The 26,508-nt window shown below is 27.4% G+C and overlaps 1 protein-coding gene across 1 annotated transcript; it reads left to right on the forward strand.

Moving 5' to 3' along the window:
- Positions 1 to 13,057: 13,057 nt before the first annotated feature.
- FAF3 (FANTASTIC four-like protein (DUF3049)) lies at positions 13,058 to 14,147 on the forward strand. The gene has a single exon (XM_020354509.3). It carries the CDS (start codon positions 13,215 to 13,217, stop codon positions 14,067 to 14,069), a length of 855 nt encoding a protein of 284 aa, XP_020210098.1. The 5' UTR covers positions 13,058 to 13,214; the 3' UTR covers positions 14,070 to 14,147.
- Positions 14,148 to 26,508: the final 12,361 nt, after the last annotated feature.

Below are 26,508 nucleotides of genomic sequence, written 5' to 3' on the forward strand. Positions count from 1 at the left end.
GGAAATAAAAGTATTTTTGAATTATCGTAAGTAAAATTTAAACATAAATAAAAAATAACAAGGTGCAACACAGTTTATAAATAGCAAATTTTTTAAAATATATTAACAATGATCGAAGCATGAAAAATATTCTATTAAGATAGACAAAACTCATTTAATTAAGTGATTTTTATATTTTAAAAAAAGTATTTGACTGTCACTTAACCTAATTATTTTTTACATTAATCCTAGATATTAAATCCTACACTTAGGAAAAATATCTTTGGTTAAAAATAATATATGAAAGTCGGATATATACTATGGATTTTTTATGCTTGATTACTAGAGAAAATCACTTCAGCGGTTGTTTAAAAAAAATAGTTGGCATAAGGTCAAGTTTTAATGTTGACTTGGCAAATCTTCTATTGGTCCTAAATATCTGTATTTTAGTCGTATACCCAAATTCACCGAAAGGTAAAATAAAGGTGAACATCACGTGATTCCAACACAGATAGCATTTCTTCTGATCAAATTAATGAATTTTAAAACATTTGTGCTATATAATTATTGGTGGATACTAGTCATCTTCTCTTAAATATGTTACTTCATGATGTATAAAATTAAGAATACCCCAATCTTTTTAGAAATACAATTTGCTGTAAAATTAGAATCACAATTATGTACAACAATATACATGCATGTATGAAATTATTTAATTTCAATAATGGTAAGCATTTGAGCATGACGATATTAAGATACGTTTAGAAAACATTATACTGAGAGAATGTTTGGTTTTACATTAAATATGTTTAGAATTAATTTTATTACATCTAAAATAATCGGAATCATATTTAAAATATGTTTAACTATTAGTAAAATCAATTTTAGGATATGAAAATTCACATCCCTTATAAGCAATTATTAGTGTGAATTTGAAAATGGATTGATATAATTGATTTAGAATTAATTGTTTTCAAGTGAGTGTGAATTTTTATTTCTTGAAATCAATTTCATTAACGGTCAAACATATTATAAACGTAATTTTGATCATTTTGGATGGAATGAAATTGATTTTGGACATGTTTAATGTGAAACTAAACATACCCTCAGTTACTTTTTCATCAAATAAAATCAATTATAGAGTTTTATCTACCTAGATTTATAATTATATATTAAGAATTAATTTTGATAATGATTTTTTAAACAACATTAAATATGAAAATCAAATTTATATTGTTTGTTATCCAAATGAAAAATATATTATTTCTAACCCACATTTACTCAAAATCAATTTTACAAATTCACATCGATTCTAAATCAATTATATTAACACGTATCCAAATACACAAACAAAATTTTTATTGATTTGTAAAGAGCATTTGATACATTAAAAACATATGAAATAGGGCAACTTTTTTGTAAATGTGGATGTAATTAAATAATTAATTCTATAAAGCAGAATAATAAATTACATTTTAAATTAGGTGCGGACCGCGGTCGTGTGTGGATGTAAAATCCTTTTCAATTCTATCCCACTAGAATGTATTTTTTCAAACAATATTTTGTTGTGTGCTAATGTCTTTATACAAACAATATCTATCATTTAGAGAACACATGAATCTTTTTCATATGTCAAATTTTAATATAACGCTAATATATTTAAATTGTGTATTTGTTTTTGATAATAAATAATTAAAGTTTTTTTTTTGTGTCGGGTTATTAAGAATGAAATAGTCACACACAAAAAAAGAGGATGAAATACACACAAAAATATTCAGTTGGTGTGATGTATGCGAATACGAGAATCCATTCCAAATATTTGAGAATAAGGTAAGGTTGGGCCATGTGCTGATTTGTTAATTATTTATAATTATAATTGTACGTCATCCAGTGGTACAAATGGAAAAAACCCACAGAATTGGATTCACTTAAATAATATTTAAGCTTTTTGGTTCCCATCCCTTCTCTTTTCAGAATTGCATTTTGAAAATCGAAACCGTTGGTTGCTATGCGACGGCACTGTATGAGTACATTGAAATATGAATAGCTGCAAGAAACAAGCATGCGATATATAAGAATAATACGTTCTGTTTACTCTGTGTTTGTGTGCGTGTATATAAATAAATATATATAGCGACCAGATGCGAAACTTGAGGAAAGGTGTTGCACTGTGCAAAGCAAATAAGTGCTTTTGTGACCCAAAAAAAGGTGATAGGTTATTCGAACTATGCTAATGTTTAAGGATGAAGGGTATATAATTGTGATATATGTAATGTAAAGCTGCTATATTAGCCAGCTTGCAATATGCAACATAGCACAGATATTCATATTCCAATCCTTGGAAATTGGGTGTTAAGCTTTTCATAACCTTACTACGGCTTAGTGTTCCATACGTACATTGAACCATCCTACGAGGCACCAACTTTTAAGACATTATTACCAGATTATCTCATCTCAACAACTTGTAAAGTGTTTAGTTCACTCGTACGTAAGTCTTAAGTTTAAATCTTTTAAGTAATTCTTTTTCCTAATATTCTATTCTATATTATGTTTTAAAAATTCAATTTGCGGATTCTGCCGTGCTCACTGTTGTTATTGCAATTTATCGTGCTTTCTACTTTTCTTCTTAACTAGTATAGGAGGCTTTAATTTTCATATTTGTTAAAAAGATGACGCTCATTAGCATTAATTTCATCTTTATCTATAGCTTTCTAGATTCTTTAATTAGCTTTCACTTATTTATATCAATTTAAACTTTTGACTCCATTGATTTTAATTAGCATGGTATATCGGAGTGGGTGGGTGAAGGACTTTATTAAATGTTTCTCCCATTGTTGCGAAACACTAAAGAGTTATTTGTAATACGATATATTTTACTAGTTGTTGATTTTATTAAAATTTGTGTTGTGTTAATTTGTTGTTATATTGTTGAAAATTTTAAAAATTAAGTAATTTTTTATGAGGTATAAGTGTTTAGTGAATTTCTCTAGATAAATGTTTAGTTTGACTCTAAGAGAAAGATATATAATTTTTTTTATAGATTTGAACTTCATAAACTTATTTCTTAGAGAACTTTAGAGAGAAGTTAGTGAGAGAGACTTTGGGTTCTAAATCTTTTCCTCGTCCTTTCTAAACTCCCCAAGAGAGATTATAAGGTTGCACTTGGGTGATTGAGGCTCTTGGCTAACGATTGTCTTTAAGTAGAGTTGAGCAAAGTTTCTTGAAGTTTTGCTTGGAGCTCAAAATTTGCTTTCTTCTTCCTCTTTCTCTCATTTAATGTGATTTTCAAAGATGAAGTTAAAATTTGAATCTTAGTTGATTTTGTTATTGTACGCTTGTTTAATTACATTTAAAGTGTGACAATGTTGTTGATTGAATGATGGAATTTCATATGTTGAGGGGTTTTAGGTGTTTGGATATGCTTGGGAACATGGAGTAAATGATGGTGAAATTCTTGTTGCATGTTGAACTTTTGGTTGGAATTAAGTTGTTTGGAGTGCCTATATATGTTATTTTGTGTTGCATGTTGGAGATTTTCTAATTTTCAGGTGGTTTAAGTCAAATTCGTGAGTCAACAATTATAGAACTTATTGTCGCACTAGACATGCCCTCATGACGTCAGACATAGTTTCAATAAGAGGTTTTCTATTTTGCTCATGTCCGACACCACCAATCCTATGTCTAGCATGAGAGTTTGCCTCAAGTTGGAATGGTGTCAGGATTGGTGGTGTTAGGCACAAAGAGAGAGAATTATTTCAATTTGAAATGATGTCAAGTGTAAGGTGAGAGAATTGTTTATGTTTGGATTGGCGCCAAGTACCAAAAGAGTGACATTGGGCATGAGGAAAGAGAATCGTTTCGAGTTGGATTGGAATCAGGCATGGGACAATTTTACTCTATCTAATAATTTATATTTTATATAAAATTTTGACAATTCAACGTTGAAATAAAAGTTCTTAACGCATAAGTCTAAGTTCGCAAAATTTTAAATAGTTTGTCAAGTATTTGATACTTAGTTTTATTAATTCAACTCAATGTATAAAATGGTTTTATAATTGTTCATCAATTTGAACTAGTGAAACAAAGTATCAAATAATTTTTTAATTTTTTAAAAATTTGCTAACTTGATAAATGATTTTTTTAATTTTTTTAAAAATTTGCTAACTTGATCTATGTATTAAGAATTTTTAATTTAATGGTTGAATTATTAAAATTTGATGTAGTACATGAATTATTTAGTGAAGTAAATATATGCAAACTTACTTTTAGAATAAGTGAATCCCTCTTCTCTCTCTCTCTCTCTCTCTCTCTATATATATATATATATATATATATATATATAATTCGAATTTATTTGATACTTCATTTATTAATTTAAATCAACATAAAAAATATTTTTATGTTTATTCGTCAATTTGAATTAAAGAAACTGAATATTAAATACTTTTTAAAACTTTTAAAATTTTGGATACTTAATTTATTTATTAAGAACTTTTAATTTAACGATTAAATTGTTAAAAGTTGATATAAAAAATGAGCTATTGAGTGAAGTAAGTGAATACCTCTTCATATAATTAATGAAATAGACTATATATAAAATAATTTTTAATTTTTTTTAAAATTTACAAATTTATATATATATATATATATATATGTATGTATATATTATACTGCTAAATTGATATAGGTTCAGCAGAAAATCTGATTACCAGTTCTTTCCAAAAATCAATAAACAACCAGTTCCTGTTGCACGGAAGCAGCAGATTCAATCGAGCGCTTGCACATTAAAATATTTGGCGTATATTTATATATATTTATTTATTTATAAATGTTTCTCTTCTTTGTCACCACCATCTTGTTTCCCACTTGAAAGCTCAAATGCAGGAACTCCTAACGAGATATATATATATATATATATTCTAGTTCTAGATATATAGAAGTAACATGTACTAATTAATGATGCGTGAGTGCCAGTTGAGACTTAGTTAGAACTGAATAGCTATCCATTTTGCAGTGCTAGTCATTGTCTGTAAACATAATTAATCTTTAATTATGCTGTTTACAAACCTTTTCAAGGGCTCGATGTACTTGTGCAATTAGCAATTTGATCAATGGCCATTAGTTGATTGACATGTTTGCATGGTTTACGTAGCAATCTTAGTACTTTGTCAAGTTGAAAAGGAGAGGGCTTAAACAAACAAGAATTATTAAAAGGGTGACACTCACACATGGTCAAAAAGGTAGGTGGGGGAAAATTTTTGGACTTGCTTGTTTAAGCGATGAACTGGATTCTCTTGTCATTCCCAATAAAGTTCCTCATAAATTTATGGTGAAACAATTTGAAAGCACGGCTAACCTTAGGCTTCAATTAATTAAGTCCAAAAGGATATGACGTACGTATACTTTGTCAAAGATTCTCCATTACAAGACTAAAGAACATGCATTTACATATGGATTCTGATGCAAAAATCATACTTTCCCTCTCTAATCAAGTTGTCATACCTAGCTAGCTACCTCCCTATAGGTTTAACCCTTTAACAGGAAAGGAAAGAAACAGACACTCAAATTGGTACTGAGATACGAATTTTTTTCTTTATTCTTCTTCTTTTTTATCAGTTGGCGCACATAATAATATATTCTTGTCGAGTTCGCCATGGAAAAATGCTTTGGCATCAAAGCACCATGTTTAGAAGTACAAATGGTTGAGTGAGTTTTATGTATGTGGGGTGTACGTGTATATAGAATGTGAGAAAGCGAGAGAGAGATGTTTAGGTTGATTTATGCAATATACGTTTCCACTTATGTATCGCTGAGTTCCTTATTATGCTAATTAAAGCTAACAATTAGTGCACACTCTAAGCAAATCAAATTCTGGTGCTTGCATATATAAAGATGCTGATGCTTGCTCATAGATTCTCCAATGACAAATCAAAATTAGTTCAACTTCATATATATATATATGAATGTTCTTTCAATACACAAAGGGAGGTAGCAAAATTAAAACTTATTATCTAGCTGGCTAAAGTGGAATATCTCTGTCATTTATTAGGCTTAACTGGTGTGAAGTATAAACTATATAAAGTTTCAACCTTACACGAATGGGGAAATAGAATTTATGTATTTAATTTTGAAAACGCTTATTGTAAAAAGAACGTCACTAAATAACTATTGCCACATTATTTATGATGTTTAACCCGTTAAACTCATCCAATATTCAGTCACGAGTATGAGTACGTATATTTATTTCTTTATATCAAATTAGACATACACAACATTATTATAGGACAAATACACCTCAATAACATTAATACCTCAAAAACTATTATTCATTTACAACACACAAATACGTATATGAACTAATTAGTAAGGTAAATTATTTTATCTTAACTAATAATTTTGAGTTAAAATCTTAAACATATAGTTGTATTGAATATTTGATAAGAGAATTTTAATTTTAATAAATATAATAATTTTATCTGACTCGAACATAATTAATTCTAATAATAAATATATGTAATTTAAAAAAAAAAACATTCAATAATCTAGCTGTAGGAATATGTCGTTTTCTTTTCTTTACATTAACATGACGATTATATAAATTCTTACTTCGATGCACTTTCAGCGAGGAATTATACTTGAGCTTAAGTCCACATATTGAATCAATATGATCAAAGAAGTTTAATTTAGGAATCCAACATTTCACTGTTCTTGAATACCCATTTCATTTCATACCTATCTATTTTAATGGACTTTGCAATGACGTGGACTTGACACATTTTTACTCGAAATTTTAAATCATTATCTCTCTCCATAACATTAAATCTTATTGTCATCCATAGATATAAAGTCGAATCTATGATTTTAAATTGGTGGAGGCAATTTATTTTAAAAATAAAAATTATTATTATTAACATAAAAAGAATAAAATGTGAAGTGAAATAACATTTCTAATTAAATTAGGTATAAAATATTCGAAAACATAAAAACATAACAAAAGATTAAAAAAAAAAATACTAGTCGATGAAAGACAAAAAATTGACAACATAGTAGCAAATGGAATGAATGAGTTCAAATACATCAAAGTAAGGGAGTAAAATACAAAAATCCTATATACATATTTCTAATTTTTTCAAAATGAAATGCACTCCCTCAATCCTACTTTGAATCCACCACTGCATATAGAGTTATATAGTATTATTTTAGTAATGGAAACAAAATCACTTTGAGAGGATAAATTTTTCATGAATACTTTCTTTCCTTCATGAAAAGGGAATCAAGTAATTTTTGTAAATTCAACTAAACATTATATATACTTTTAGTTATAATATTCCTACACATTACTTTCAGAATAATTTATATTTATTTATATGTAAATAATTTTTCATATGTAATCAGCATATATGAAATCTATGTGCTTATTTTGGTCCCAATTCTAACCATGCATATTATAAGATAAATTATAAGATTTTGTATATTTGATCTGTTTCATAAATAAAAAATCAATCTAACAATAAATTTTGATATAAAATTATCCAAAAAAGATTAAATAATATTATAAGTGAGGTAACTGTCCAAAGAAAATTTGTACCTATAAACATGTTGGATGCTTCAAGCAAGAAAGAAAGTTCTCTGCTGAGCAACGGAGACCTCTGGTAATAAGTAGAACCTGGAAACACTTATATAGACATTACAATATTTAAGGTAGTGAGTATAAAAATAAGCATTAGTTAAATATATATGTATGAACATGCAATGTCTTATGTAACAATATTTAAATATTTATTATATTTGAGGTATTAGATAAATATTAAAATAAAAAAGAAGCAGGTTTGTATGGTTGTTGCCAGTCCAGAAAGAATAGACAGAGAATTGAAGAGTGATTGTGTCACGGGGAAGATGGATCTGCGTCAAAAACTGACAACCATAAGAGGACACGAAGATAATCTAAACAAAAAATGAAGAGTTGAGCTATAATTCAATTCTTGAGTCCCTGACAGCTCTTACCTTTGCAAATTGCAACCTTCCCAGAATGCGCATTTTAAGTTTTTTAATACTTTCCATTTTGAGTCAGTACATGCTACATGGGTTTCTACTTTCTACTTTCTTTATCAAACTCTGGTGGGTTTCCATGTTACCATAAAAAGGTCGCATTTGGTATCCAACACCTAGTTAAAACCACAATGAATGTACGATTTCAGCCAAATTAAAATAATAAAACCAATGTGCAGAAATTTACTGATTTATTTAGATATATATGTGCGGAATTACAATTTGCACTTGTAAAAAGAATTTGACAGGAATATATTAAAGCCTACAGGACAGCTATAGCTTGGAATGCCAATATGTTTTCACAATTCAAATAGTTTAAAGCATTTTTTTTTTGTGTTTTATCGTAGTCTAGAGCAATATAATTTGTGTTATAGTCATTATTTATTCAAAGATTATTTGACTACGTTCTCAAGTTTAAAAGCATCTTCTTCAAAGATTCTTTAGGTTATATATATTATTCATGGACTAGTTTCATCTTAATGCACAAATAATTTATACTAATATATACAAGAAATATTTTTATAATAATTCTTTTTTATCTTTATATTTGTTGAATAATTACATCCTTCAGTTATTAAAATAAAAGTTAATAATCTTTTTTGATAACTATTATTCTCTTTTAATGACTATTCACTTCATTATCATTTATTTAAAAAAAAAATATTAAAAGATACAAAATGTCTTTTTAAAATTATAACTTTATATTACATTATATGCTTATATCAAAGTTTGCTAAAATTGAACAACAATTTAAAAGTAATTAAAGTATTTATATTTTAATATATTTTGAAATGTATATATTATGTTAATTTTATTCTATAAAAACGAGATAACAAATCATTTTGAATTAATATAAAATTATGTATATATAATTTAGGAGTAAGGAATTTTTAACCTAAGGGTAAGTTTTGAAAAACTCATATTTAATTGAAAATTATTAAACGATGTAATTGTTGGTAAAAACTATATCAATGACATTTGAACCCTCATTTAGTTCACCATAATGTTAGTGTAAATTGACAAATATACAACCTAAATTTTAATTATATCTCAATTTTTATTCTATATTTGTGTTACAAAAGATTTATTTATTTTTTGTCCAGTGATCCATTATTCTATTGGATTAAAAATAAAGGTGTCAAATGAGCTGAGCTAACTTAATGTATACGGAACAAATATTATTTTAGATTAAACTAACCTTATTTATATTTTTTTTAGCTGCTATTTTGGTCCAACTTGGCACATGTCCAACAAATTGGCATAGTTAAAAAAATATATTAATAAAGTAAATATATTTTTTACAATAAAAAATAATAAAAATATATAATATTATTAATTTATACTATATACTAGTTACAAATAAAAAGTGCACCAATCACAGTCATATAAATAGTTCCAAATGTTTATACATCAGAAGTCAACTATATTCTACCTAAAATAATAATTAACACGTTATTTAGCTTCTCTTGTTCAATTAAAAATTTGTTGAAGTGTTTCTATAAATGAGTTTAAAGTCAAAATTTAACATATTATTCACTACTCAAACTCCATCAAATTCAACATGCATATTTATATGGAAGATTATGTTTGATAATACACTTAGCAAATGCATCTATATAAGTCTTATGCTTAAATTTTTACTGGTTAAACTAGTTTTATTACTTAACATGACTCTAACATCTTGATGTTTAGGAGATATAATACATTAAATAATATGACGTCTTAAATGATTAGTACTTGAAACAAGCGCGGAGAAACTCTCACAATGATTAAAATTAATTCTTGACTTTTAACCACAACTCTTTAGATAAACACAAAAGAGTGCTAAACCATTATTGCTATTATATTTTGTTCTATTATTTTATAATTTGCAAATTGACAATGACAATAGTTCAAATTATTATTTTTTATTAGTTTAATGTGTCAATCCATAAACTCGGGGGTTAGCTTGATCTGAACTCATTTGGCCTATTGGATTAAGTCAAATTAAATGACTTGTTTATATTTAAATCATCCTTTTTAAAACTCAACTTGACCTTATTTATGGGTTGGTCAGGCTGACCCAATGTATCAGACCTAAATTGATAACTCTAATTAAAGACTAATCTAATTTATAATATTATGACTGTTACTAACTCAAAGAGTTTTCATATATTGTGAGAATCAAATACAAATTTTTTGCTAAATAGATTATCTCTATAACATGTGTCAGGGTGTGTAATCACTATGTCAACCCGCCAAATTAAAAAAAAAATTATATATTATTTTAAATAGAATTTAAACTTCTAATGGATTATTTTTACTAAGGAAATAACAATTTTTAGTAAACCCTACATATATATAACTTTTTTTTTCTATTTCCATTTTAAGCCAAATTAATATAAATAATCTATAGCTTTCCATTTTATTTTTCTTCACTCGTCTTCCATACTGATTTTTTCCTAAGCCAAACAAATCTTAATGAACAAGACTGATACTTTCAATAAAATTCAACTGTTTAGGATATTCACAATTCGGTTGACTATATAAATAAATTAATGTGTATTTTGGATCAATTTAAATATTAAATTAAGGTGACTTCCGAATGGTAACGGTAACGAATGAACATGTACTTGATTTAATTTAACGCATTTTTTTTTTTGAAAGACAAGAAAGATGGAAATAGATTCTCTACCGTCACTGTATATGACATCCTGGCCATTGAAAACAAAATTTACATATATTAAATATAAATAAAACACAATTAAAAAATATTGGGCCATAGGATGTTAACTATAGGATCGTGTAGTTGCTTTTCAACAGCAGGGAATTAAGTCTCGAGAAAGACCATGCTATTAACTCAAAATAGTTACAGCGTGCATGATGTAACTGTTTGTTTTAACTGCTAAGATAAAACAACAGAAAATACAAACCCTCTATTTCTTAATCCCCGTTACAAAATCACGTTTTCAGCTGTATCAGGAAAATAAAACTCTTGCGTAAACAATATCCAAAGACAAAACACGGACTGGTTTTAAATTTCAGGAATATACATACACGCTGTTTGAACTCCATAGTTTTAAAGTTTGACTTCATTTAAAAAAAAATTGCATTGCATCTCTTCTAAATACATGCATTTCAAAATAATATGATTATATTACTACTGGTCTTAGACGATGAAACATTTTTTAAAAAATGATGTGAATGCCACTAAAACTTGTGTCCTAAGCATGTTGGGGCGTGCTATGATTAAGGAATTTGAATTTGTTTTGGGCATCATAGACAGAACATGTCCTGCCGCGTAGGACTCACTGTTGTGTCTATCCCAAAATTTCAAACCCTATAAGGGCATGGGATCCTGTTTTTATGGCTCCAGATTTTCCCAAAGCACAATCATTGTAACAGGCAGTCCTCCAAACATGTACCAAACACCCCATTTTCGTGAATCACAAATTCCTGACGGTAAATCAGTAAAACATTGATTTTTTCATTTGCCCATAAGATTCTGTTAATCATTTTGCATAAAGGAGAGAAAATAATTAGTCAGTTACCAATTTTTTCAAAGGCTGTGTGCTCTGATGTTTCACTCCTGCTTTTTTACTTTCTTTGAATAAAATAGCAATCAAGCAAATGTTGACCCTACATGGCATTAAAACCCTAGACAAAACTCAATGGATTGCCTTCAAAAATAACTGTTCAAAAGATCCTGAATATAAAAAGGGAAGATATCACTATCAAGTTGTACCCTCCGAATCTCTAATTGGTAGATTGATTAATCTAGGTATCCATATTACCACACCATTTCCTCTAAATGTCTAATAAATCGAGTAAGTTTAGCAGAGACTCATCACACCTTTAATAATTAAGCACGGAGAGTCATGTATCTTTCAAATTGATATTCGACTGAGTAGACCAAATCAATGATTATGCATAGGATCTTTGCTGAAATGATTCATTGAGATTAGTCAAGATCATACTCTCATGATTTTCGCACATATTTAATTATCACTATAAATGTGATGTATAGGCTAACTATAAAAAGGGGAAATAATACATATTTTTAGGGATTGAGATTAAAGAAAAAGATTTATATCTTTAGTATGACATTCTCGTATATAAAGATAAAGTATTTTTGGATAGAAGATAGATTACACTAATAAAATGTTGTAAGTTAAGATGATGACTAAGTTCTCTTAGAATTGGTATTCCTAAAAATAATTTGATTGCTATCTTTCTACTGAAATTAAAAATAAATAAAAAAATCCATGTGTGCTTTGACCTTTTGTTGCCTTTCTTTTGAAAAGGAATAGTAAATTGTTTTGGGGCCAAATCAAATCCTCCGGTCTATCCCATTTTTCCTTCATTTTCATATCGGGGCATGCCTAAAAACATAAATTCCTGCAAATTTAAGATTGTGAGCACAGAAATTTCCCATCAAAAAATTAAATATACTTTCTTAAGTGAATTTAATATTGTTCTTCCATTATAATAACAAAGTTTTACTTTAATAATTTATATTAATTACTACAAACTGTTGAAAGTGAATTTAATATTGTTCTTCCATTATAATAACAAAGTTTTACTTTAATAATTTATATTAATTACTACAAACTGTTGAATGTGTGGATCGGTCCACCACAACTAATTGTTTAAATTTATTATAAGTTAACTTTTTTTATCTATCAAAATTACATTAATAGTAATGAAATTTAAATTTAAAATTTTGAATATATTATCCAATCTTTTATAATTTCATTACTGACTTTAATAATTTTATTATAAGTGATTTTAAATTTGAGTGATAAGTATATCTTTGTTGAAAGAAAATATTTTTCTCATTGGTTATTAAAATAATTTAAAAAAAAACTAAAGTTATGTGTACAGTATTTATTAATATTATTCTATCATGTAACATGATGTGATCTTCTCCTTTCTGCCCTCCTCGTTTTTCTTGTTTTGAAAATTAATTTTCATTCCTTTTTACTTTTATTTGTGTGTGTTGTGAGTTGTATATTTCAAGTGGCAAAAGGCCCCCCTTCCCTACAACCCTAGTCACTTTTGGGGACTACAAATTCATTCTCACCCTCCCTCACTTCTTCCCATGCCAATGCCTTCCACTCTCTCCCCCTCACACACCTCTTCTTCCTCTCTCACTCTCGCATAACACAACAAACACTCTCTTCCCCTCTTAATTCCCACCTTTGAACATGACTACAATTGTCTGCCACGAGTCAAGAGCACTCAAACTCTGGCTCCCTTCCTCAAAGCCAACCCCTCCCCAATTCATCGACTTAGCCTTCAAATCCTGCTTATGGGATTCGAATCAAGCCACCACCAAGCCCCACATCGAAGAAAACAAGCCCACGCCCTCAACCTGGAGCTTTATAGAAGCACTCTCCAACTGCGCGAAAGAACCATCGCAAAACCAGACCACCTACGTGCACTCTCAGCAGAAACGCTCCTCGCCCCTCCTTGGCCCAAAGAGCCTCGAACTCTGCACCGAAAACCTCGGTAACGAAACCGGCACTGACATTGCCCAAAACAGCATTGAAAATGACATCCTCTCTTCGGTCACACGGGAACAAGAACAAATTCAGCCTCGTCAATTTTCAACACCCAAGAAAGCCAAAACCCAGAATTTTCCACCCCCTTTGACAACGATTAGGGGATCAGAATCTCTTCGCGTGAGACCCCACCGCGAAGATGGAAGGTTAGTGATTGAGGTCACCAAGGTCCCACCTAGTGTCTCGTGCTTTCAAGCTCAAAGAAGCCATGGCCGCCTTCGCCTCTGCTTTTTGACAAATCCAAATTTTGACTCCCGAGAAGAAGATGATGACTTTGATGAAAACGAACCCTTATCCAATGAAAGTGAATTAACTGAACAAATAAAAGAAGACGAGGAAACAGGGGAGGAACAAGAAGAAGAAGAATGTGTTGCATGTGGGTGCGAAGAGAGTAATAATTTTTATATGCCGAGAAGGTGCAAAGAAAGCGGTGAGCACGAGAACAATGAATATTTGTTGTTAAATTGGGGTGACTCACTTTGTGTGGCTACTTCCTAAAGCTAACTAGCTAGCTGCTACTACTACCTCTGAGATTTTTGTATCTCTATTAATAAAAAATTTACATTTGTCCTTTTCCCTTTTTGTCCTTTTTTTTCATCTTTACGCCAAGAATCATGGAATTTCCGTGTTGCTCCATAAACTATGGTTCTGGTCGGTAGTTAATATCGTTACTCTGTTTCCAGGACACGCATACCAACACGCTGAAACTATGGCTTGTTTGGGTGGGTACCCGAGAGTTTTAATGTCAGCAATTGATTCGCAACAAAAGGCACGTTTTGAATGCCCGTGGTTCACGCAGGCTATTTTCAGGATAGCAGAAAAGGAGACAAGGGTTGTTAAGTTGCCATACGTAGTAGAAAAACAGGATTGTGAAATTGATAGAAGTTGGTGCAGAGTGGGTATGTATCTATGCGTGGATGTCACTCACTTATCTGAGGAATCTTCTTGAAAGATTACAAAATTACCAAAATATGTTAAATTATGAATTAGAGTTCATATTCGGTGAAAATTAGAAATATAAAAATTACTTTACTCTAATAACAATTAACATCATGATAGGAAGGAGTTCTATTTTTTTTTTTTAAATTATAAGGTAAAAAAATAAAGAAAGATTCAAATTCTTATTCAAACTTTTAAATTTGTTGACTTTTTTACGATTAAAAGTCGTAAAAATAATAATTTTAATTAATTCATATTACAAATCTTTTTACAGTAATTATATATAAAAATAAAACATATAAAAATGTGTTAAAGAAAGTATTTTCTCTTTGGTATACTTCCCTATATTAACATGCTTTTATTTTAACGAAAATCTTACATTAAGTAGTAAAATAGTTATAATAGTGTATATATCTGAAAATAATTCTCATTTTATAAACTGATTTTGTAAGAATAAGTGAAACATAATCTCACATTATAAAATGATATCATAGTTTATTATAATAAATGTTGTAAAATCTATCATTGTCATTGACATTTAGTCACTTACAGATGTTTAGTTCTACAAACTCTATGTTCGATATGTTTAGTTATCAACAAGAGTATGTTAAAGATCCTATAATGATCTACATTGATTAATGAGATGATCATAATAATGTATATAGGTAGAAATAATCTTCGTCCTATAAATTAGTTTTGTAAGTTGAGTTAAAGTTAATCTCACATAGTAAGATATTCAATTAAATTTTTATAATTAAACTTTTTTGAGATTTTTAAAGCCTTCAAAAAGTAGTCACTTTTTCTAAAAGTGTTTGAACTAAAAGGTTATAGACATGTTTGATTAAGTTTCTCTAAAAATATTTATAGGAGACAGAAATATGAAAAAAAAATCATAATAAATTTCATCATAAATTAAAATTAGTTTATGCATAAATAATTTTTTTAGAGAAGCTAATAAAAAAACTTCTACAAAATAGTTTATAATAAACTAATTTTAAGTTATAAAAAAAATAATTTATTTGTTTCCTTTATATATTATCCTCCTAAAAATACTTTTAGAAAAAGTTTATCCAAACATTATTATAGGAAATGTTAAGATATTGTCTTTAATATACTATATTCAATAATTGAATTACCACATTTACTTGGAATTCATCGTTGTATGATTATTGTTTATTTAATATTTTAATCAAGTATGAGTGACAAATGAATCTATTTATCTATTATCCATTTGATCTATCTACAAGTAAATCTATCTAAATTATCCATTATAATAAAAATAAATAATAGATCAAATTCAATTTATTTATTTAATTTTATGGATGGTTAGTGTTTGTCCGTTATTTTTTTCAGAATCCTATTAGATTACATATGAGATGTTCATTGAATTAAGATTTCAAAATATTATTTTAACATTATTTTTTATTTTAAAATATTATATAAAAATATAATGACTTATAAAATAAAAATAAAATAAAAATTAAAAAATAAATAAAATATTTAATTCGTAAACATTACTTTTACAGATGAATTGAATATTTATTCATAAAAATTTATTAAGAATAAATTAGATAAATTATATTTTTATGTAAATTTTTAATTAATATAAATAATTTAATAAATTATTTTTATTCGATCTATTATAATATTTTTTTATTTATCCATTTATCATCCTATAATCAAGTAAGCAATGATTACTATCACATTATAGTTGCATAACAAGTAGCTTTTTGCATACACTTGTTACTACAATTTTTTTTCTTTGTCCATTACTACTTATAGGCATTTACTTAATTCAATTTATCAAATAGAGTCATGTAATGGTGTATTTGAATTAGAGTTGAGTCAATATGTATGATCTATAAGAGAAGATTTGACGTTCAATGTGTTCAAGAAAATGAAAAAAAAAAATTAAGACTTATAAGCAACAAATTTTTATTATTATTTTAGTTTTAATACATTTTTAGATATTTTTTCTTTAAAGACATTATTTTTAAATATAGAGCCGTAGGTTAAAATCACCTTCTATTCCGTTTAAGAAACACCTCCAAATTAATTTAGTGGAAAAAATATTTCAGTTCCCTTCTTCGTCAAAAATCATTTGTTTGTAAATTTTCAATATAGGAAACACGGTAGACACGAAATAAAGTGATGACATGACACAATTATTTATTTAAAAGTATCATGTTCTTTCGGTTACACAAATTAGGCATTACCTTTATTATTACTAGTATAAAAAACGTACTCTGTATTATATTTTAAAAAATAATTATTTTTATAAATAATTATAATAGTTTCAGAATAAAATAAATTAAAAAGAGAGAGAAATTACTCATAAAAAGATAATTTTAAAAATTATGAAAAATAAGTAAAAAATAAAATGACCCAAGTAAAAATAAAAATCAAAAGTAATTATTGAAAGTACTATTTTCTTTATATATTAGTATAGATGAATGAAAATGAGAGATTTTGTATTTTTATAAAAAATAAAATAAAAATAAAAATTAAATAATAAAAATATATTGATTTAATTAATATTATGATTAGTTTATTAGCAAGTTCTTAAATTTGATTAAAAAAATATTATTTTTTAATTTTTTTTAAAAAATAAAATGATTAAGATGGTTACAAAAGAATGATACATCTTTATATATTAGTGTAGTTTTTTTTTTCAAATAGCTAATATCATGATTTTAATTTAACTTGCCAAAGTTGTTGATACAAACAAAATTGAACTCAATTTTTTTAAATTTATTTTTGAGTTTGAGTTTTATAAATAAAAGAAAATGTAATTGTTAGAAAAAAAATTATATTAAAAACAGTTAATCAAGTTTTTAATAAAAATTAATTATTAGTAAATTTTATAGATATTTCATATTTATGATGATTTTTTTAATTTAAACATGTGCAAATGTTTTTTATATTATTATCTAAGCATAGATTCTATTAAGGATGGGAAAAAAGTACTTATGCATACTCGTCGGTGGGTGAAGCTTATAATAGATTAAATTTGGATAAGTAAATAAATATTTGTAGCAAAGTAAATGATATTTTTTCTCTATTAGATTACATATAAACGAGGTGAGAGTTGTAGCAAAGTACCTTGTACATGTAATTATCCACTATGTGAAATTACGGAAATATTTCTAATCATAGATATTTCCATTTTCAATTTGCTTATTTGAATTTATTTTAATTGTAATTTATCAGCATGTTTCAAAAGTTTGTGTACGAGAGATTATAATTAATATAAATATGCGTCTCTTTTTGGTTTTTTGTAAATCTTTTATTGAATTTTATATTTAATAAATATTAATGAATATGGGTGGATATATAATATATATAAAATTTGTTAATATATGCTTAACAAATACTTTTACATTTATAAGATAGGCATTACACATCCTTTTATCTAAAGGAGTGAATAAAGGAAGACCCTCTTATTCTTAAATTTATTATACTAATATTTTAGTATCCTCATTTATTTATTATATATAATTAAATTTTATAATAAATTAGGCATACAAATAAATATTATATTTAAATATATAAATTATATTTTTATTTAAGATAAATAAATTTTTTATGGTACATGATTATTTTAAATTATTGGTATTTTTTTAAGGGATTGGTAATTTATTTTAAAAATTATTAAAATTGTAATTCATAAAATAAATATGATAAAAAAAAATTGAACTAATTATAAAGTTATAAAAATATCTAAAAATATTTCCGTTGAAAAATAATTCTTAAAAATATTATGGTGCTTAAGAAAAATTATTTTCATACTGATTTATAATTCACATAGTATACATGTTGTTCTTTTTTGAAACAACTAATTAACATCATATTCATGGCATGATTAATAGTTCCACAAAACAGTCATGTAAGGATGGACATACATTCATTAACATTTTAAAAAAAAATATTAAATTTATATATCTATTTAATTATTTAATTACATGATATTATTTTAAACATCATGTATATCAAATTTCAAGTAATTTAGATGTTTCAAGATATACAGTTTATTACTAAATATTTTCTAGTATATTAAATATATTTTTGAGTATTTAAATATCCAACGTAATAAATGTTATACATTCATATAAAAGTAAATGAGAAAATATTTAAAAAAAAAACTTTTAATCTAATAATTATATGAGGGGGTATATAATTACACCGGTGTTACATCACTCAATAGCTTTATATTAAATATGAATTTTGTAAATCCAACCGTTAGATAAAAAGTTCATATCACTTTATATGTGTATAAATTTTATTAAAATTGAATAACAATTTGAAGGTGATCAAAGTGTTCATATTTTAATACATTTTGAAATGAATATATTACGTCAATTTTGTTTTATAAAAATGAAGTATCAAATCATCTTGGATTAATTTAAAATTTTGTATATATGATCTAAGAGATATGAACTTTCAATTTAACGGCTAGATTTACAAAATTCGCATTTAATATAAAGTTATTAAGCAGTGTAACACTTGGTAAAAGTTACACTGATGTTATTATAATCCCTCTAATTATATATATATATATATATATATATATATATTGTTGGAATGCAAGCAAAGTCCCACATCGTTCAAACAAGAGGATGGACATGAGTTTATATATACATAGTTGTCTCCATTAGTTGAGAGACCTTTTGGGTGGTGTCCAAAAGCAAAATCGTGAGAACTTGGGCCCAAAGCGGACAATATCTCACAAATGTGGAGACATGTGTTTGTGTGTGGAAACCCCCTCGGTCTCAACAAGTGGTATACTTGTAGTTTCCCTTGCAAGAGAGGGGATGGGTTAAACCGTAGACCTTTGTTTGAGGGGAGGATTGTTGGGATGCAAGCAAAGTCCCACATCGTTCAAATAAGAGGGATGCACATGGGTTTATATACACACAATTGTCTCCATTAGTTGAGAGACCTTTTGGGTGATGTCCAAAAGTAAAATCGTGAGGACTTGGACCCAAAGCGGATAATATCTCACACCAATGTGGAGACATGGAGGGTTAGGAGGCATGTTCCGCTATCATGAGATCATGATGGAGCGGCAGTACAAGTACTTAGAGTATGAGTGAGCTCGAGTGTGAGTGAGCTCGAGTGTGAGTGAGCTTTATGAACCACCATAATCAATAGTTTCCGCTGCAGGGGGTAAACTATGGTCATTTATTTGAAGGGATGGACATGAGTTTATATATACATAGTTGTCTCCATTGGTAGAGAGGATAGACATGGATTTATATATACATAGTTGTCTCCATTGGTAGAGAGACCTTTTGGGTGATGTCCAAAAGTAAAACCGTAAGGACTTAGGCCCAAAACAGACAATATCTTACCAATGTGGAGACATGTGTATGTGTGTGGACCACCATCGGATAAATACTCGTGAATCAATAGTTTCCGCTGCGGGGGGTAAATTGTGGTCCTTTATTTGAAGGGATGAACATGAGTTTATATATACATAGTTTTCTCCATTGGTAGAGAGGATGAACATGAGTTTATATATACATAGTTGTCTTCATTGATAGAGAGACCTTTTGGGTGATGTCCAAGAGCAAAACCGTGAAAACTTAAACCCAAAGTAGATAATATCTTACCAATGTGGAAACATGTATATGTGTGTGAAACTCCCTCGGGCTCAACATATATATATAATTAAAAGTGTATTATATGTTATTCAACTCATCATCGATCACCCTCTTTTAAGTGTAACATATTCCTTTTCAAGTGATATGGCATGAGATGCACCATCACCCTTCTGGTAATGAGAATATTCGTTAATAAAAAGCTAAGTTAGTAAACAAGTACGTATAAAAAGGAGGAAACAGATTCATTATATATTGTAAAAACAAACACAGGTGGAAAGTGACATAAATAAAAACCAAGTACCAAGTTGAAACATGAAATGTCGGGAACAAAATAATAGTTTACGTCATAGGATTTTTTCAATTGTAGGAGTTTAAACGTACAATAAAATCATCTCTTAAGTCAGTTAAGTTAGTTAAGTTACATAAACTAATAATGCATGAGTTGTACTCAGCCCGATAATAAATCTCTCCTTAATATATATATATATATATATATATATATATATATATATATATATATATATATATATATATATATATATATAAAGACATCCAACAAAGTTTAGTGTTTTATTTTGATTGAGATTTAAACCAAAGCTAATGGAAAATGCTTGTTTACAATTGTGTTAATTATTATACTTTAGATAATAGCTAATGAAAAAAAGAATTTTTGTTATTAATTGTTTTTTTGAAAATTCAGAAAACATGTATAAAATTTACTTACTAAATACAAAATGACATTCACATTATTTTAAAATTCAATCAATAATAAATTTGAATTTTAAAAATGAATTAAATAATGTATTATTAACATTCCTCCAAACCAACATTTATCACATCAATATTGCACTTTTCTTACCTCTTAAGTTATATTGGACTTTTGTTTCTCGAGAAAAAGAAAAGTTTGTTTTTCTAATTTTTTTAATTTTATTTTGATCCAATGAACTCGCTCTATAATCCAATCAGATGTTTTTAGGAAAATGCGATAAAAACATAGCACTTTAAAGGGGAAAATCGGAACACTTTGAAACATCTTTTTTTCTTTGTTTTTCGGTGTACACTTTTTTCCTTTTGCTGCTTTACAGTTTATACTTTTTAATATGGAAGATTTTGGTGATTACAACTTATGTAACTTGTGTTTACTGAATGCATATTTAGTTTAACTTATTTTATTAACATAGTTTTTTTTTATTCTTTAAAAAAATACTCTAATTTTTTAATTAAAAAGAGAAAAGTATAAAAAAAATAAAAAAAAAATTAAAAGAGTCTTTAATTTCTTTATTTGATAGAAGGAAAAGGAGACACTTGTCCCAAAATTTTCCTCAAAATAGTAATTGAGTTTGGTGAGGTTGAGATACTTTATTAATGTTAATATTTAAAAATTGTTAATATTTGTTAGAAAAAGATGCACAATTATTATTATTGGTGGGATTGAAATACTTTATTAATGTTAATGTTCAAAAATTGTTAATATTTTTTAGATGAACTAGTACTGTGTTTAATTCTCAAACTTTAAATTCTTGAGTTTAAATTTATCTTTATAAGAATAATCGTTTTTTAATATTATTTTTGTTTATTTAAAAATTAAAATATTATTTATTGAAAATATTATAGTATTTTTTAATTAAAATTTTAACTGTCATTATAAACTTTTTAATGTCATTTATTTTTAAGTCTCTTTTTTATTCATTTAAACAGTTAGAAAAAAATATTTTCACTTTTTCTTTTTTAAGTTTATTCATCCAATTAACATATCTTTTTCATCTTATTTTTTACTTTAACTCTCATTTTTTTCTTTTTTTCTTTTTTATCATTTTATCCTTAATCCAAACAAAACACAAGCAAATGCAATAATCTCTTTAGTTGAGAATATATTATATGGTTAATAAATTTATCATATGTTAACTATAATAAATAAATAAAAATTATAATATAGTATATATGTTCACTCTATCTATACTTATATGAAAACAATTCCTTATTTTTTTTACATAATTTTTGGAGTATTTTATTTTTAAATTTTAAAATAAAAAATATTATTAAAAATGAAATATTATTACAAATTCAAGAATTAAACCAAAGAATTAAAGGTTTAAGAATTAGGTTTTACACTAATAAATTTAATAATTTTAAAATATTTTTAAATAAATATAAATTTCCGGAGTATCTCATATACAAATAAATAGTTATAAAAAAAATGATGATACGGGAGGTTACCCTGGTATTGGGGATAATAGACGGTGGCGTGGTGATGTGTGAAATAGATGGCACTGATCTTAAGAGGATTTGATTGAAGATGCAATTGAATTGTGCAGTTAGAACTACGTACGTCTAACTAAACCTTTTGCTCTTCTTTTAGCCAAAAGGGGATTCACTGGTGAAGCTAGCCAACTAGATCTTATCTCTTTTGAGGATAACTGCAAGTAAACCAATAACTATCCTCAAATGGGACTGTACAGTGTACACCATCACACAAAAGGATTCATATATCTGTGACGTACCTCTTTGGGGGACCACCAAATATGTAACTCTGAAACACAATCTAAACCAATCCCATCTTCCATCTTTCGGCTACTTGATCATTCTTGTCAACATCTACCATCGGAATATATTTGCCAACACTTTAATTTCCTGCTGGAACACCCTTTTTTCTTTTTACACTCTTGCCCAATTTTATAATTTTATTTTTTAGTTATGTTAATAACAAAATCTTAGAATTTATGATTCACGATTCATTTCCAAGATAAAGGATTTTAAGGAGAAAAGAAAAAAGTGAAATGGATGGAAAGAAGTACAGGAGGGAAAGGATAATTAAAAAAAAAATTGATAAAATTTTGAGTTGTTTAGATCCAAAGAAGTAAGAAAGATAATATAAAAGAAAGAAAAGTGACTTGTGTTGTAAATACTAAAAAGGTCCAACACAATCGATAATAATTAACTTTCTTAAGTATGTTATTAAAGATTCAATTATTTTTTACATGTAAATAATTTATTCAAAGAGATAAAACTTAATTTACGATCTTTATAGGTTGACACCGAATGCAAGTTTCATGATTTAAATTATATGATGAAGATGATATGATGATAGTTCATTATGTTTTAAGTAGATATGTGATATACTGATGTGTATGTTGTTAAATTGTAAGATAATTGAAGATAAGTTGTATAAGTTGTACGATGCTATAGTTGAGTAAATTGTTATGTTGTAGGCATATGATGCATAAACATAAAAATTAGAAGAGAGTGAAAAATGTAAAAATTAAAATATCTCATTGTGTGGATATAAGTTGTGATGTTCTGCGAGCTTGTTTGAAAATCCTTTAATAAGTAAGTTGACTTTTGAATCATTATTTTATTTTAAGTTATTTCTTATAGATTTTATGCGGTATCCACTTGTAGGTAAGGTCAAGACATACATGTATAAAGTAACCAATCGAGTAAAATACAAAATCGAGGACTTAGTCCCTAACCAAGTATTAGAAGAGCATAATATTTTGAGAGTAGTTGGTGTACTAATCTCATAGATGGCTTAGTATTGCAAACTAATGTCGTAGTAGACTCATACCTGAATTGTTTTACCTTAATAGAATGTTAAACTTCTTATATTAAGTGATCAAACCTAAGAAATTAAAATAAATTGTCAAACAAGTTCTCTAAGAAGGCTGAACTTGACTATACCCAACCTGATTATGATAGGTCAAACTTGTGGTTTAGTAGGATCTAACAACTTTAATTGTTCACCTATGTTATATAAGATTTCCTTAGTTGATAAGTGTGATGACACATTTATTGTTTATTTTTGTTGTGATGAACATGTTGAGATGAAATTGTTAAGTTGTTTTATGTTGTATGTGGTGAATTGGATGATAAGTTGAAGTTGTGTTGTTTAAATGACTGTTGTTGCTTATGTTGATACTTAATGATGTACATGTTTAATTCTTTCACAACCTTAATTACCTTATGTTTTCTTTGTGATTGGGAATGCAATAATCATACTTTGTTTGAGAACAAGATAAGATTACCGGGACAACTTGATTAGTTGATGGTGGCCTGGTTTTGATATTGTTACTCTGTGTAATAATTATTGTATAAACACTTGGCCCGTAAGTAGATTTTATTTTGCATACACTTATGTATTGATGTAGATTATATATGTGTACATAGTATGTGTATAGCTCATTGGAAGGATTTATATCTCAAGTTGTTTTTATATTTTCTATCCTGTACATATATAGATTATATGATTATCTATATAGTTGTTGCATGATAACCCTAGGTTAATCATATGATGTTTAGTCTTTCCGTTGCATAGTAGTTGAACTATAGTAATTAACTAAGTGTAGTAACTTGTTGAGTCGCTACACTTTTGTGGTATTAAAGTCAGTCGAGTCTTTCAAAGACTCTCTATGGAGGGGTGGACATGGTGTGCTTTTATTGTATAGTTCTTAAGTTGTAGAAGTTGTGTCGTGGTTGTTGTTGTTTAATGAGTGTTAACATATTTATTGATCTTTGTAGAAGATGGTTAGATCCCAAAATAATCAGATAGCATGTGCCATATGGGTAATGATCATGGCTATGCAACAATAGAATGTCCACTTTGCTCAAGTGGAGGCATATAGAGCTGGAATTAGCAAGACCAGTGGGATCGTAGGAGAATAAGAACCTGACTGAGTTTAAGATAATCTCCCCATGCAAAAATTTAATCTTCAAATCACTGCCACAACCCACAACATAGATACAATTCAACACATTTCATAAGCAACTCAATTCAATGTTTAAGTTTTAGCTTCTCTTACCTTGAGTCCAAAGAGAACCAAAGAAGAAGAAGAAGTGGAACTCAAACACATAGCAACTTTGAGACTGTACAACAATACTAATCCTCAGATTCAACAACTTCAGATCATAACTTAGTTGATCAACATCTCCAAGGAAGGAATGAAAGGTTCACCGTGAAATCAAAAGGAAGAAAGGCTATCTTGGGTTCCAAAGCGTATCTCTTAAGCTTTCTCTCTCTCTAAGTCCTTTAAAAAAAATGAGTTTATGAAGCGTAAGTCTCAAATTAAATTTTATATATTTATTTTCTTAGGATCAAATTGAATTTTTACTTAAAAAAATCATTTAAAACACCTAATTTATTTTTAGAAATTTCTTTACTTTCAGAATTTCTTAACAAACACCTCAAAATAAAATATGTAATTATTGATAAAATATAATAATTAATAAAAATTTACAATATTACTACTAACGTGCTAAATTTTTTTCAATTATCAAATGTGTCTTCAAATTGCTTTTTATATCATCTTAAGCAAACATAAAGTAAAGGAAAAATAAGATAATGAATAAATCAAGGATAAATTAGGAACTAAAAACAGCTTTAAATTGAATATACAATTAGTAAGTTATAAAAAGTCAAACTTAATCAAAACTTAAAACCAAAATGTACTCTCTTTTCTTCCTAATGATAAAGGAATAGGTGACGTGGGTGTGATAGTGTCGTGGAGGTGGGTCGTACGCTGTACACCGACCTGTAGTGGTTTTATTTAGGTCACGCGATGCCCCTGCGTCCGTACACTCCTCTCATGTGCAAACTTGTACTAATTATATTCAGCCGACAATAAACCAATTACATGAAAACCAGTAACATGTTACTCCCTCTAAAAGTTCCAATGCTCATGCTTTCTTGTCTCTTCATCATCAAATGTGTCTTTCTTCCCAATAATCATTGCAATTTATATCATGTACTTAATAACCCCAACCAAATGTCAATCTCCATTGCTAAATGTGTCGGTAATGAATTACTTAATCTTCCCAACTACTTACAACTATCAGCAATGATATCTCCTCCGAAATTCTGACCGAAAACACTTTCTTAATTATGATTGACATGTCTAATTTTTTAATTATAAAATATAAATTTTAATTAAAAAAAGACTTTTTAATTAGTCGGAGGATCATTCAGAACGTGCATTGGGAGAATATAACATTTTTCTACATACATTTAAGAACACCAACAATCTTGTTAAACAAATGTCGGTAATAGTAATGCTAGCGTGACTTTCATAAATTATTAATTTTGATGTGTATTGCATGAGTCTCTTTTAATTTAATAATAAAAAATACAATTTTTTAATAAATTTTAATTAATAATAGAGTATTAAAAGAGTTTGTTGTTGTTCCGATCAATAAAGAAAGTTTTATTGTCAAGATATTCTATGAGTAAAAACTTAACCTACTATTGACCGCTAACTACTCTTTTATCACAATTATTCACTCAGGGTTTCCTCCTTTATTCTAAGAATTTGAAGGGAATTATTTTTTAATTAAATGAATTTGCATTATGTTCTTTGTAGCAACTTACATTGTAACAACATTTTCACTCTTTGTGGATATTAGTA

The sequence above is a fragment of the Cajanus cajan genome, chromosome 7 (assembly GCF_000230855.2).
Source record: "Cajanus cajan strain Asha chromosome 7, NIPB_CcT2T_4, whole genome shotgun sequence".
NCBI lineage: Eukaryota > Viridiplantae > Streptophyta > Magnoliopsida > Fabales > Fabaceae > Cajanus > Cajanus cajan.

Excerpts from the sequence above, each read along its gene's own strand:
- FAF3 (XM_020354509.3), top strand. The coding sequence starts at position 13,215 with ATGACTACAATTGTCTGCCACGAGTCAAGAGCACTCAAACTCTGGCTC.